The 13432-nt window shown below is 50.6% G+C and overlaps 1 protein-coding gene across 6 annotated transcripts in view; it reads right to left on the bottom strand.

Annotated features, from left to right (window-relative positions):
• The window catches only part of Erc1 (ELKS/RAB6-interacting/CAST family member 1), a 135314-nt gene that overhangs the window by 16222 nt on the left and 105660 nt on the right, over nt 1-13432 (bottom strand). For all 6 annotated transcript variants that reach the window (XM_042670134.1, XM_042670136.1, XM_042670137.1 and 3 more), the window contains one exon: nt 2985-3129. In XM_042670134.1, the coding sequence (XP_042526068.1) occupies nt 2985-3129 (145 nt within the window). The remainder of the gene's footprint in view (nt 1-2984; nt 3130-13432) is intronic.

Raw genomic sequence — 13432 nt, 5'->3', positions numbered from 1 at the left:
TGGGATACATCACTATTTAACGGCATCAACCTCACAGGATGTCTGTTCTTTCAATATAGTCTGTATTTCCCACCAAGAATCTTTTTTATTTTCCTTAGTAGAAAGCAAATTAAAAAAAAAAAATAAAAAAAGCAAATGCCTAGCAAAGTGGCTGTGCGTGAGCCTGTGAGCTCTGTCTCTGCCATCTGACTATGGCTATGGCTGCTGCGAGCCCCGTCTCTGCCATCTGACTATGGCTATGGCTGCCGCGAGCTCCGTCTCTGCCATCTGACTATGACTATGGCTGCCACGAGCCCCGTCTCTGCCATCTGATTATGGCTATGGCTGCCGCGAGCCCTGTCTCTGCCATCTGACTATGGCTGCCGCGAGCCCCGTCTCTGCCATCTGGCTATGGCTGCCGCTTGGTTCTGGGCGTGGACGGTGGAAGTCTCCCTGTCCTTCAGCTGTGTTCACCGAGCGGATGGGATCCTCTCTCTGCTGCCAGAGAGAAGGTACTCCTCTCAATGGCAAATCCCAATTATTCTGCCTCATTTTAACTGAGCGGTGCAGCAGCCTATGTTCTGTGTCTTCAAATATGCGTTAACATGAGGATAGTGAGACATTCAGAATTTTAAACCATAAAAAAAAAAAAATTACAAGAAGTTCTGCTCCATTCCCAACTCTGGAGAGCCGCCCTGGCCAAGTCACGGTAGAAAACTGCAACACAGACTGGTGAGAAGTCCGGGCAGAGCCAACAGCCATCCCTGCCATCAGGTGGGAGCTTCACGTTCCTGCCTTCGCTGGCTCAGCATGCTGTCTGCATTAGGGCTCCCATTCTGGCTGATGAAACTTCACTCTTGTCTTTGAATGCGTTGAGTGCAAGTATCACTTAACTCCACATCTACTCTGCTGGGTCAAAAGAGACCCAAGAGGCAGGAGGAGGGATGCTGGTTCATTTCCCACCAACGTGGTTTGGTGGTGTGAGGGGCGCCACTGGGCAGTTCCTTCTGCTCGATGAGATCTTCAGCCCACTCCAAGTCCAGGGGCAGCAGCTATAAATCATGTCACCTGACAGACGCCCTTCCCACAGGAAGGGGAGGGTACCAGCAGCGGGGCAGGAAACCTGGGAAGATTTACTGGCATTCAGACAAACTCAAGAGGGAGCAGGAAGCTGGGGAGATTTACGAATTAGTTCCTTGTGGCATCAGAAAAGGCAGCAGGCTGACAACAGGAGGGGAACCGGGGTCTGATGCTGGGTGAGAAGGGAGGGAAGAACCTGGCTCTCCTTCACTGCAGCCTCACCCCTACCGCCCCAGCTCCGTGTACTCAGGAGTCCGCCTGGGGGCGGGGTGGGCGTGTGAGCCACGCCGTGTGGAGCAGAGGGGTGGCATTGGAGGGGGAGTTGGAGTGGGGCCTCGCTGGGGTTCGTTTTCACGCACCACTCCCCTGCCCACAAGGAGGAAAATGGGAGAGATTTCTTCTAGCTGCAGAAATCATCCCGCCAGTGGAAAGGCCTCGGCTTCGGTTCAGAATAAATGAAGTGAATAACTGCAGGGCAGTGAGTGAGGAGGTGCGGGTGGCGAGAAGCAGAACAACGCCATGTCTGGCCTAGCACCTCGGCACGTGTCTCAGTCCCCTGCAGGTGGGACCCAAGACCAGGAGGATCTTTGTGAGGGGAATGTCTGTCAATGGAAGGACCTGCTCAGGGGACGGGGACGTGAGGCTGGCGGGAGACTGCCTGCCCTGGCAGCTGCCCCAGCAACCGCGGAGTGCTGCCTCCTGCCTGTGTGTGGCCCTGTGAGGCAGGAGAGCCGTGGATGTGCCCATGCCCATCTGAGAAGGAGCCAGCGGCGAGGACGGACACAAGCGCACGCAGCCCAGGGTCAGCCTGCGGCTGGGCCCGTGCTGCCTCTCCACCCCGAGGCCCAAGGGCCTGCGTAAGCAGTCCAAAGTATACACACGGGACAGAGGTGCGGGGTGACCCAGGAACACAGGACTTACGGCACTGCACACGGGGCAGCAATGGTCAGGGCAGAACATCCAAGAAAAAGCAGATGTACACATTCAGCTTTATCCTGGTTATTATTATTTTGGTTGGTCCCGGGGCTTGGAATCGGGGTCTGGCACTGTCCCTAGGCTATTTTGCTCAAGGCTAGTGCTCTACCAGCTGAGCGGCAGCTCCGCTTTGGGCTTTGTTTTGAGGTTATTGGAGGTGAGAGTCTCAGACTTTCCTCCCCTCAGACCCAGTCCTTGGACCTCAGCCTCCTAAGTAACTGGATGATAGGTGTGAGCCACACGTACCCAGACACATTCTTCTTGAAGTGGAGGTGTCTGGGGCCGTGACCTTCTTCCTTGTGCTCCCGGCACTGCCGGGGGTGGCGGGCGGGCACTCCTGCGCCCAGCCACTGGGCTTCCCCAGGAATTCACCGTGGCTCCCAGCCACTGGTTGAGCTGGATTTGGAAACTTTATGCCTGGGCTGGCACAGCATAACATTCTCATGATCTCAGTCTCCCTAGTAGCTAATATTACAGGCTTGAGCCCCACACCCAGCTCCTGTGACACCTTTTTCCTTTTTTGTTGGTCGTGGGGCTTGAACTCTGGGCCTGGGCGCTGTCCCTCAGCTCTTCAGCTCAAGGCGAGCGCTCTACCACTTGAGCCACAGCGCCACTTCCACTTTTCTGGTGGTTCATTGGAGATCAGTCTCACGGACTCTCCTGCCTGGGCTGGCTTTGAACTGCCATCCTCAGATCTCAGCCTCCTGAGTAGCTAGGATGACAAGTGTGAGCCACCAGCGCCCAATTTTACGACACCTCCTAAACTAGCCATGTCACAAAGCCTGCATTTCCTAGACACAGCCGCAAGACATGGCCATGGGATTAAGTCTTCTAATGATGAAAATTACCAGATACCTCCACCAGTTGTCGAACAGACAACAGGCCCTGAAACAGAAGCCGGCAGAGCGTGCCGAGCACAAGGTTGAAGGCTGGGTGCTGGAGACATGTACCTGCTGCTTGAGCTGCTGTACCAGGCGGTCCTTCTCCCGCTTCAGGGCCGACACCTCCTCCTGGGTCTTCTTCTTAGAGGATGAGAGCTCCAAAAGAGCAATATTGGCATCTTTTTCACTAATGGCAGCCAGAAGAGCTTCTTGCCTGCAAAAGAAACGTCAACACCTTAACTCTCCCAGCCATTCTTGGGAGGTGCTGTGACCCAGGTTTTATGGGTGGTGAAGCCAGGGCTGAGAGAGTTTACACAGCCTGCCCAGCTTTGCACCGGGGGCCACCGAGCAGCAGAGCCCTGGGCCTTTTCTGACTCTGAAAGTCTTTACCATGCTATCTGGCTGGTACTGATGGTAAGGGAGTTGAGGCAGAGCGGGGAGGGGGGCAGGCACTGCACATTTCCACCTGCTGAGGTCTCTCACACAGGTGAGCTGCACGGAATAGCGGTGGTCAGGGACCGAGGGGTAGCGGCACAACGCAGCCCTCGCAAAGGCTCAGAGGTCAAGATGCCAAGCACTGCGTCCTCTACTCACCATCCCGTCCCAAAAGCTTACGGAGATCTCACGCTAAGTATTCTTATCACATGAATGTGACCATTTAACCTGGCTCCCTGTCATCCTAGCTACTCCTTAGGCTGAGATCTGAGGATCGTGGTTTAAAACCAGCTGCAACAAAGTTCGTGAGACTCTGATCTTCAATTAACTACCAAAAAGCTGAAAGTGGAGTTGTGGCTCAAGTGGTAGAGTACCTGCTTTGAGCAAAAAAAAAAAAAAAGCTAAGGCAAAGCACCCACACCCTGAGTTCAAGCCCTAACACGCACGTACACACGTGCACGCGTGCACACACACACACACACACCACTGAATCATTAAAAACGACAAATGTGGATATTTGGAGCTCTTATGGGTTGGTAAAGAAATTAATTCCTTCTTGGGCTAGGGAGGTGGCTCAGTGGTAGAGCGCTTGCCTTGCATGCATGAGGCCCTGGGTTCAATTCCTCAGCACCACATACACAAAAAGAAAAAAGCCGGAAGTGGCGCTGTGGCTCAAGCGGTAGAGCGCTAGCCTTGAGCTGAAGAGCTGAGGGACAGCGCCTAGGCCCAGGGTTCAGGCCCCAAGACCAGACCCCTCTTCCCCCCCCCAAAAAAAAAAAAAGAAAAAGAAAAAGAAATTAATCCCCTCTAGAAAACCAGAAGTGGCACTGTGGCTCAAGTGGTAGAGCACCAGCCTTGAGCTGAAGAGCTGAGGGAGGGGCTGGGAAGGTGGCTCAGTGGTAGAGCGCTTGCCTTGCATGCCTGAGGCCCTGGGTTCGATTCCTCAGCACCACATAAGCAGAAAAGAAAAGCCGGAAGTGGGGCTGTGGCTCAAGTGGTAGAGCGCTAGCCTTGAGCTGAAGAGCTGAGGGACAGAGCTCAGGCCCAGAGTTCAGGCCCCACGACCGGACCCCAAAAAAAAAAAAAAAATTAAAAATGAAGAGCTGAGGGACAGCGCCCAGGCCCAGAGTTCAAGGCCTACAACCAGAAAAAAAAAAAAGAAAAAAGAAAAAAAGAAATTCATTTGCCCAGACAAGATTAGGATGCCAGTGAAACAGAGACGCAGTGGGTGTGGGTGCCGGGCAGCCAGGCGGCACACAGCAGGAAGACGACGGCAGGACGGGTCAAGCGCGGCTGGCCGGAGCGGCTTCGCGAGGCTCCTTCTGGTTGGCTATCTTATGCTTTGTGGAACCCGCGGATGGGCTGTGGCTCACACTGCAGTGCGAAGGTTTGCTCTGGACGCAGCAGTGTGAGCTGTTTGATTTTCATCTCTGGGACCTGTCTGGCCTTGACTCTTCCACATTCCAACGGGACCTCAGTGTTTCTCTGCCCGCCATGTCACCTTAAACGGGGCTTCTTCCGCAAAATCAGTCCATCACCCGCTCACCCCAGGCAACACACACAAAGAAACACTCCCAGTCCTGTAATAACAACTTGGCATTGGATTGTTTTGTTTTGCTTTTTTAAGACAGTTCCTAGATAGAGTTGCAGTTGAACTTGCAAAGTAAACAGGGTTTTGCTGTTCGGTGAGAACACTCCCGTCCCTTTCTGCTCTATCCACTTCACTCCTTCCTTGAAACGCAGCCCGTGACTTTGGGCCAAGTGTGCTACTCCCCAGCAGGTCTTCACTGAGCAGTGTGTAAACTTGAGCAAAGCAGACGTAGAAACAGAGCCTGTTCCCGGTTTTAATCTCATCAAAGCAAACAAGTTTAGAGTGTTCTGTGCTCTGCTGCAAGTGACCAGAACTCTTTGAAACAACTTTGCAGATTCTTTGTGGTTTGGGCAACAACTCTGTGGGTTAAGCCCAGAAGGACAAGGAGTTGGATCTGGTAGGGAGATGGACAGAAGAAATTTCCAAGACAATCTGCATTGACTTGGTGAAAATTAGGCTCCAAGTATAAAACGCAGCCTTCCGTCTCTCATCTTCCACAGAAGAAGGAAGATTTCATTTACAGCAGTTACCTAAGTGGACTGAGCTTTGACCTGAGAAAATGCGTGAGAACCCGTGGCTGGAGCTTAACTTGGTTTCTGTCTTTTGTTAAGATAATCAAGCTCCAGCAGTGGGCACGTGGAAGGGTTTTAGTTAGGCCGAAAACGGGGAGACCACCCCGGAAGAGTCCAAGGGCTCTCTGTACTCTCACAGGGCCCTCTGAACTCCCAGGCAGTGCTAACCGACTGGAAACAAAGATTGGTTTAACGAGTGGGTGCCTTACCCCCCCTCCCCCCAGCCATGCAGCTCTAAAGGATGGCAGATGGTTTTCCACCATCAGGATCTAGTCAGCACGGGAAGATAAGGGCAGTCTAAATATACCCTCCGACCACTTGAAAAACAGCATGTGAAGTGGTCAAATGAGCTTCAAGGTGAAGGAGTGCAAGACGGCTTAACTATGCAGCTTCCTGTGGACGGCTGTCATCTGTTCCCTTTTGGGGCGGAAGAGGCTGGGATGAGGCCAGCACTCTCCCCGAGGGGCAGCCTAGGGACGTGCCCACGGCAGGTGACCAGTGAAATCCAATGCAACAGAAACCAGCTGGCCTGTGGACTCAGACCGAGCCACCAGCGCCTGACTGGTTGTGAGCCGCAGTGCTGGGATGGAAGCTCCAGTCTGTGCTTAAGGGAAGCGTAGCGGGGAAATAGGAGAACTCACTCGACCCCGCAGAAGCATCGCGATGGAATCATAAACGCTCTCATAAATGGTACGTTTGGCCAGCAAGGAGGTACGGTTAATCTCTGGGTGTAAAGGTCATATTTCCAGATGGTAATACGATATTAACAGGCGACAGTTTCGATTTCAAATTTCAGAAATTCAAAGGATGTGCCACTGGGGTGTGAGCACTGCAGAGCGACTTCTTAGCCGGATAAAGAGCCTCTCAGGGAATTCAAGCAGAGACTCGTGTCAATGGTGCAGTAGCGTCGGTTTGGGGGGAAGCAGGGCCGGAGTCTTGCTATGTAGCCCAGGCCGACCATTGCTCCAGCACTCAGGAAGTCTGCCACATCTGGCTTAAAATGCAAAACTTTTGTTGTCAGCCCTCCACTTTTCAGAAGGAATGAAATCCAGAATGAAAAAAGAAGAAAAGTAATTTGGAAAAATAATCTTATTTGAGGAGTTACCTTCTCAATACAATATAGTTCTTTGTAAAAGGATATTTTCTGATAAAGGTAATATATAATGTTAGCCAGGTGCTGGTGGCTCACAACCATAAGCTACTCAGGAGGCTGAGATCTGAGGATCATGGTTCAAAGCCAGCCTGGGCAGGAAAAATCCGTGAGACTCTTATCTCCAGTGAACCACCAGAAAACCAGAAGTGGTGCTGTGGCTCAAAGTGGAAGAGCACCCGTCTTGAGTGAGAAAGCCCAGGGACAGCGCCCAGGCCCTGAGTTCAAGTCCCATGGCTGACCAAAAAAAAGGGGAAAGTGATTAAGTGACCATCAAGGCTTATCGTCAGCAAAGGAGGCAACTGGAAGCCATTCCCTGCAGGTTAAACCTCCATTCCAGTCGATCCTGCCCTTTGACCTTCAAGTTCTAATAGAATCAAGCTGTCTCTGAAAGGGCTCTGTGGTGACTGCCGAGCTTCAGGAACCAGTAAGACCTCCCTGTCTGCCCCTTCCCCCCTTACGGTCACATTTCAGAAACTGGAGACAAAAGTCAAGGCAAACAGAGCTCAAAATCCCCTTGATAATTCCTGACTCCCTGAGAACACGCTAGCTTCCTGCCACCAGTAAATAAGAGGCTGCATGTGAGGCTGGAGTTTTACAGCAATCACCAGGGTTTACGGTCCCCTCCAAGCAGCCATTTCAGGGCGAAGGGCTACACAGCCATGTCTCATCATGTCCACAACCCGGACTTTGAGAGTTTCACGTGCCGGATACGCAGGCCTCGTCGACTCCAATGGAGGTGAAGGCCGAGAGTCACAGTCTCTTGAGAGTCACAGTCTCTTACTGATGCATCAATAAACTTTTGGTTCTGTTGCTTCTCTTTGTGCCACCATTTGCTATGTAACCCATTGCTACCCACGGTGTGCATGGGTCACCCGCCTTCCACCTGCCATCTCACTTCCTGAAGAAATCCGTCACGGAGGTTTTCTCCTAGGGCCCCTGTGGAGACTCAGAACAGGCTTCATTCTCTACACGGCCATGGCTCCCGTGGGCTGTCTCTGTGGGGTACAGAAGTGATTCCTGGACTCTACGTCACGTCCACACTCATCTCTTGGGAGGCCACATGAAAATAAAGGTGCTTTATTTGATCTCAAAGGTTGACTGTTCAAGCCTCCACCATGCTACAACAACCGACCCTCACCTTACCAGGGAAGACACGTCCAGAAATTCCATGAAGCCACCATGGCCTCTCCCTACCCCAACTCTTCAATGCTTTCAGGACTGCAATCCACAACTCATGACGATTATGAGTTCCTGATTTCAAGGTGGCAGAGCACAGGCCCACGGGGTGTTTTCTCCTTTGGAAGATCACTCCCAAGTATGGAACAACAAAAACCAGACACTAATTCTATTTCTGTGGACATGCACGGTGACTATGACGCCATGTGATGCACAGAAAGATAAAATGGCTAAGGAAACTGTAAATAGCTCGGCAGCATTTACTGACAGTGCCCCACAGAGGCAGAGGTCCACGCGGAGGAAATGTCAGGGACTAAGCCAACGGCCGCGGGTGGTGGGATGGATTCTTACATCGTGTCTGGTTTGCTGGACGACGGTGGTTCCTGCAAAGCAAACACATTACTCCAAACGGAAGCCTGGGCTCCTCCCTGCTGAATTTCTGGGACAGACTTCTACCCAGAGGAAGTACTCAGGTCACGCCGCCAAGACTCACTGCTTTACAGGAAGATACAGTCACAATTTTGACTTTAAAGCTAGTAAGATTTAAAAAACAGTATGCAGATTCAACTGTACAGTTTAGTTTTGAGCCATCAGGTTCTCTGAAAACAAGCTTTTCTAGCACAACACGGGCGAACCTCCTCTGATCTGTGTGACGTGGCTATCACTAGAAGAGAGACAAACTTAGATCTTCTGTTTTCCCCATCGCTGCTTTTAAAAATAGCGAGTGACCCGAACAGTTTTATCTGTAATCCAGTCTGAGTCCCTCGGGAACCGTGGCTTCGACCCACATGTCCTGGCTGGGGATCTGGGGCCATGAGGCCCAGCGTGGGCCTTGACAGACAAAGCGAAGCGGACTGGCAGGAGTGGGGGAGGGCGTGGGAAGAGATGAACCTGACCTTCTCCTGCATCTGTCCTTGACTGCGTCAGAACAGCAGGCGTAGCTCCCAGCATCCAGCAGTATATTTGAGAGTAGACACGAACAAAGACCTCACGGCACAATCTTGCCATCTGAAGATGCGGTCCCTTCCAAACAAGGCACACCCCGCTGCCCGTTCTCGTGCACCAGGGCATTTATCTACTCCTCTGGCCTAGGGAAAGTCCTGAGGGACACAAAGTTTTCTCAAATTGCTTCTCAGAGCCCAAAGTCCAGAATGGCTCCATGTAGCTCAGCGTCTGCTTGGAGATCTCTCGAATGCTTCCAGCAACCAATCCCTGTCCTCTGCCACTGTCCCGGAGTTCACTTGACCTTCTCTAGCCTTGGATGGGCAACACATTTGTGCCACCTGTCCATGTGGTGCTACCAAAGGCTTGCTGGCCTCTTCGCCGGCTTCACGGCCTTCTGAGCCTGTTTGCAGGACGCGGGCTGGAAGAGCGCAGCGACACAGGCCCACGGCACACAGTTTTCCCCGGCATGCACCACCAGGAGCTGCCCGGACAGTCTTGGTCTCCCAAGGCTGCCGGCGTTAGAGAAAACATCCGTGCTCTGGATCTGCAGTACCCTGCCTTATATAAAGAGAAGGTGGGGGTTGACTCAGCGTCCGAGTCCAGCCCGTGTGAGAGGCAGCAGGGTGCGCAGACCGACTGTACTGGGGCTGAGACCTGAAGGGGTCACCCCACCCCACACCTGTAATTCACCTTCCTGCATCAATAACTCATCGACTGTAGCATTCATCTGCTCTCACTTTGCTGCTGGGATGACAGGAGCGAGCGCTGCCCCCCAGCCAGCCTTGCAAGAGCCCGCTGTGTGTGTGGGTTCCTGGGCCAGGTATGAGACGGCTGCGGGGGGGGGGGGGGGGGGAGGGGGGGGAGGGGGAGGAGGGAGGGCTGCATAGGCTGATGCGCCCTCCCCGGGTCCCACTGCTTGTCCCTGGCCAGACAGTTGAGGAAGAACACATGCACGTGGATCTTTACCTTGTCATAAATAAGTGCAGGGCGGGGGCTCGTGGTTAAGCCCGGAAGCATGGGCAAGGCAGGATTTTTTCTTTTTTAGAAGACTGTTTTTAGTTGTGGAAAAATGGGCTCACAAATGTGGAAAACGTTTTTGCCTCTTTAACTTATAGAACTCATTATTTTTGTTGCTCAAAAATGCTCTTGGAGAAGACGAGTTGTTTCTCTTACCCTGGGATGAAAACTATGAGATATGATTGAATATGCAATCTGAGCACACTAAGACCCTGTTTTAGAAGGGAAAAATTCAAAATAATCCTAAATACACACGGGATAATATACATTTGTATGTACTTCAAAGAAGCCAAAAGAAAGAAAATAGAGTAAATGGGGGAAAAAAGCATAAATAACTTCTAATTAAGACTGTTATTTTAGGGCTGGGAAGGTGGCTTAGTGGTAGTGCTTGCCTAGCATGCATGAAACCCTGGGTTCAATTCCTCAGCACCACACACACAGAAAAGGCTGGAAGTGGTGCTGTGGCTCAAGTGGCAGAACGCTAGCCTTGAGCAAAAGAAGCTCAGTGGCCAGGCCCTGAGTTCAAGCCCCAGGACTGGTGAAAACAAAAACAAAAAACAAAACAACAAAAAAAGAAAAAGAATATTAATTTCCCCCCAATTCTGATATCATTATGTGTATGTATGAGCATATACTTATCCATATTTCCTTTTTTTTTTTTTTGGTGCCAGTCCTGGGGATTGGACTCAGGGCCTGGGCAGGGTCCCTGAGCATTTTTGCTCAAGATTAGCACTCTACCATTTGAGCCACGGCGCCACTTCCAGCTTGTTTTGGTGGTTTAGTTAAGAGTCTCACAGTCTTTCCTGCCCAGGATGGCTTTGAACTGTGATCCTCAGATCTCAGCCTGCTGAATAACTAAGATTATGTGAGCCACCAGCACCCAGCTTTTTTTTTTTTTTTTTTTTGTCAGTTGTGGGCCTGAACTCCAGGCCTGGGCGCTGTCCCTAAGCTCTTCAGCTCAAGATGAGCGTTCTACCATTTGTGCCACAGCACCACTCCTGGCCTTTTCCACTTATGTGGCTCTGAGGAATCGAACCCAGGGCCTCATGCATGCAAGGCCAGCACTCTACCACTGAGCCACCTTCCCAGCCCCCCCCCCCATCTTTTTTTTAAGACAAGGTCTCACTATGTTGCTCAGGCTGGTCTTGAACTGCTGCCTTGCAGTCCTGAGCAGACGGGATAATCACCACCATCACCACCAAGCTACAGGACGCTTGCTTCCAAAGTTAAAACCAAGCGTGAGAACAGGAAACCACCATGTTTTAGGATCACTCACAGATTTCAATTTGAGGATTTTCACAGAAAGATGGATTCTACGTTCACTCTAGCGACTGCGGCCCTCAGTCCCACAAAAACAGTAAGAACAAAAAAACGTGAGCGCCATGGGAGATTCAGACCAGTCGTGTTTGGTTCCATTCTGTTTTCCAGACTGACGGATGCTCCAATATTTGGGCATTTCTCACGTACCCAAATATACACCCTGTCTCTCCCTGCCCCAGTGCCTCTTCAGATAACCGACTTCTGACCCCTTCTGCCCTGCTGGCTCTGCAGAGCTCAGCACACATTTCTTAAATGTTTCTAGAAGCCAGGAGAGGCACTCATTCTTGAAATGCTATCTGGAGACGCTCTTTAAGGTAAGCAGCACGGGGTCTGTGCGGCATGGCGTGGGGTAAGGTCTGAGGCCCTTTGCAGGAAAGGAGCAGCCCGGCCCTTTGGAGCAGTATGTGCATGTACATATTGTGATGTATTCAACAATGGTTGAACTGCAGGGTGGAATGGGCTCTTGGTTTCCTTCTAAACAAGTTTGTGAATGGGACTCATAATGAAAATTAGAAAAAAAACCCTCTTTTCCTCAACTGGTTAATAAACATGTAAAGGTGTGAGCCCTATTTGCTAATATTAGTAATATCACTCGGTGAAGATTTAAAAACATATAAAATCTCTGTATTCTGGATACTTTTATCTCAAAAATAGTGTGCTAAAAACCTCAGTTAAGGGGCTGGGAAGGTGGCTCAGTGGTAGAGCGCTTGCCTTGCATGCATGAGGCCCTGGGTTCGATTCCTCAGCACCACATAAGCAAAAAGAAAAAAAGCTGGAAGTGGCGCTGTGGCTCAAGTGGTAAAGCGCTCGCCTTGAGCTGAAGAGCTGAGGGACAGCCCAGGCCCAGAGTTCAGGCCCCACGACCGACAAAAAACAAACAAGTAAACAAAAAAAACTCCGATGACAAGAGAATGAGAACATAAGCCATACACTATGACAAAATGTCTGATAAAGAACTACTGAATTCAAAGCATAAAAAGAACTCTTAAAATCCAACAGTAGGGAAATCAACAATTTCATTAAAAGGGGGCGGGGGGAGCTTTAACTATGAGACACTGAACCACAGGATATCAGCAATAGAATGATGGCTCACTTACGGTGCCAATAATGTGAGTGGATATCTAAGAGATTAGAACTCAAGAGTGTTCACAAGTCAACCTCACGAGATCAGTCTGTGCGATGCTGGCCACAGCGTGCATGGCATCACTTTATATCACTTGGGGGGGGCAGTGCGGGTACGAGCACTTGGGTTCAGAGCCTCATTGCTGTTACTTGGTTTTCTTGTTTATAGCTGGTGCTCTATTCCTTAAGCCACACCTCCAGTCCAATATTTTGCTGGTTAACTGGAGATGGAGTCTAAAAACAGAACATTCCAACCTGAATTACGAGTAGGAAGGAAGGGAGGTTTGAAGAGCAAGGTAGAATTCTTCCCTTACACGATCCTGGCACAGATACAGAATGGGATAACTCATCGTTGGATTAATAGTAAGCACGCCAGGGTTTAAAAATTACTTGAGATATGGGCTGGGTGTACATCCCATCCTGTCCCCCCTGCCGCTGTTCAAAAGCTTCTTTTCTTTTCTTTGTGGTCGGCCCTGGGGCTTGGGACTGTCCCTGAGCTTTTTCTGTTCAGGCTATTGCTCAATCAGTTTGAGGTGCTTAACTGAAGATCAGAGTCTCATGGGCTTTCCTTGCCCAGGCTGGCTTTGAGTGGTGATCCTCAGATCTCAGCCTCCCGAGTAGCCGGGCACCACAGTGCCCAGCTCAAGGGCTTTTTCCTATCTCCTTTCCCCAGGAGTCTTCCTTTAGCATGAACGTGTGTCTCATGTTATGTCTGGTAATCTGACCAGAACTTGGTGGTACATTTACACTCAGAATTCTCAGGATCGGTGCACATCACAGCTTGAGTTGAGCCCGTGTGTGAATGGTGTGGTACATGGCGGTACAGAACAGCTGTATGTAAATGCTCCTGTATTTTAACTTGACCATGCTGTAACATACTGGCTTATTATATTCCCCCTTAGCACTTAAAATAGGCATCCATAAACACTTGCTGGAGACCCGAACTGGCCCTTCCCTACAGCCATGTTACACAAACGCTTGAAATACACTTGTGAGACATGAGAATTGTGTAAGACAAGCAAATAACCAGGATTGTTTTATCCTCGGCTCCTATTTTTTGCTATTGTAAGTCCAGACCCAGACTAAAAGGAAGAGATTATAAAAACGTAAAGAGAATCTATTCTGGGCCATTCACACTGCAGGTGAATTTTGTCAAAGCACACAACCTCTGTGGATTTTAGGCTCT

This window comes from Dipodomys spectabilis, unplaced genomic scaffold (assembly GCF_019054845.1).
Source record: "Dipodomys spectabilis isolate Male_0828 unplaced genomic scaffold, ASM1905484v1 ptg000521l, whole genome shotgun sequence".
Taxonomy (NCBI): Eukaryota; Metazoa; Chordata; class Mammalia; order Rodentia; family Heteromyidae; genus Dipodomys; species Dipodomys spectabilis.
This window is presented reverse-complemented; position numbering and strand designations above follow the sequence as displayed.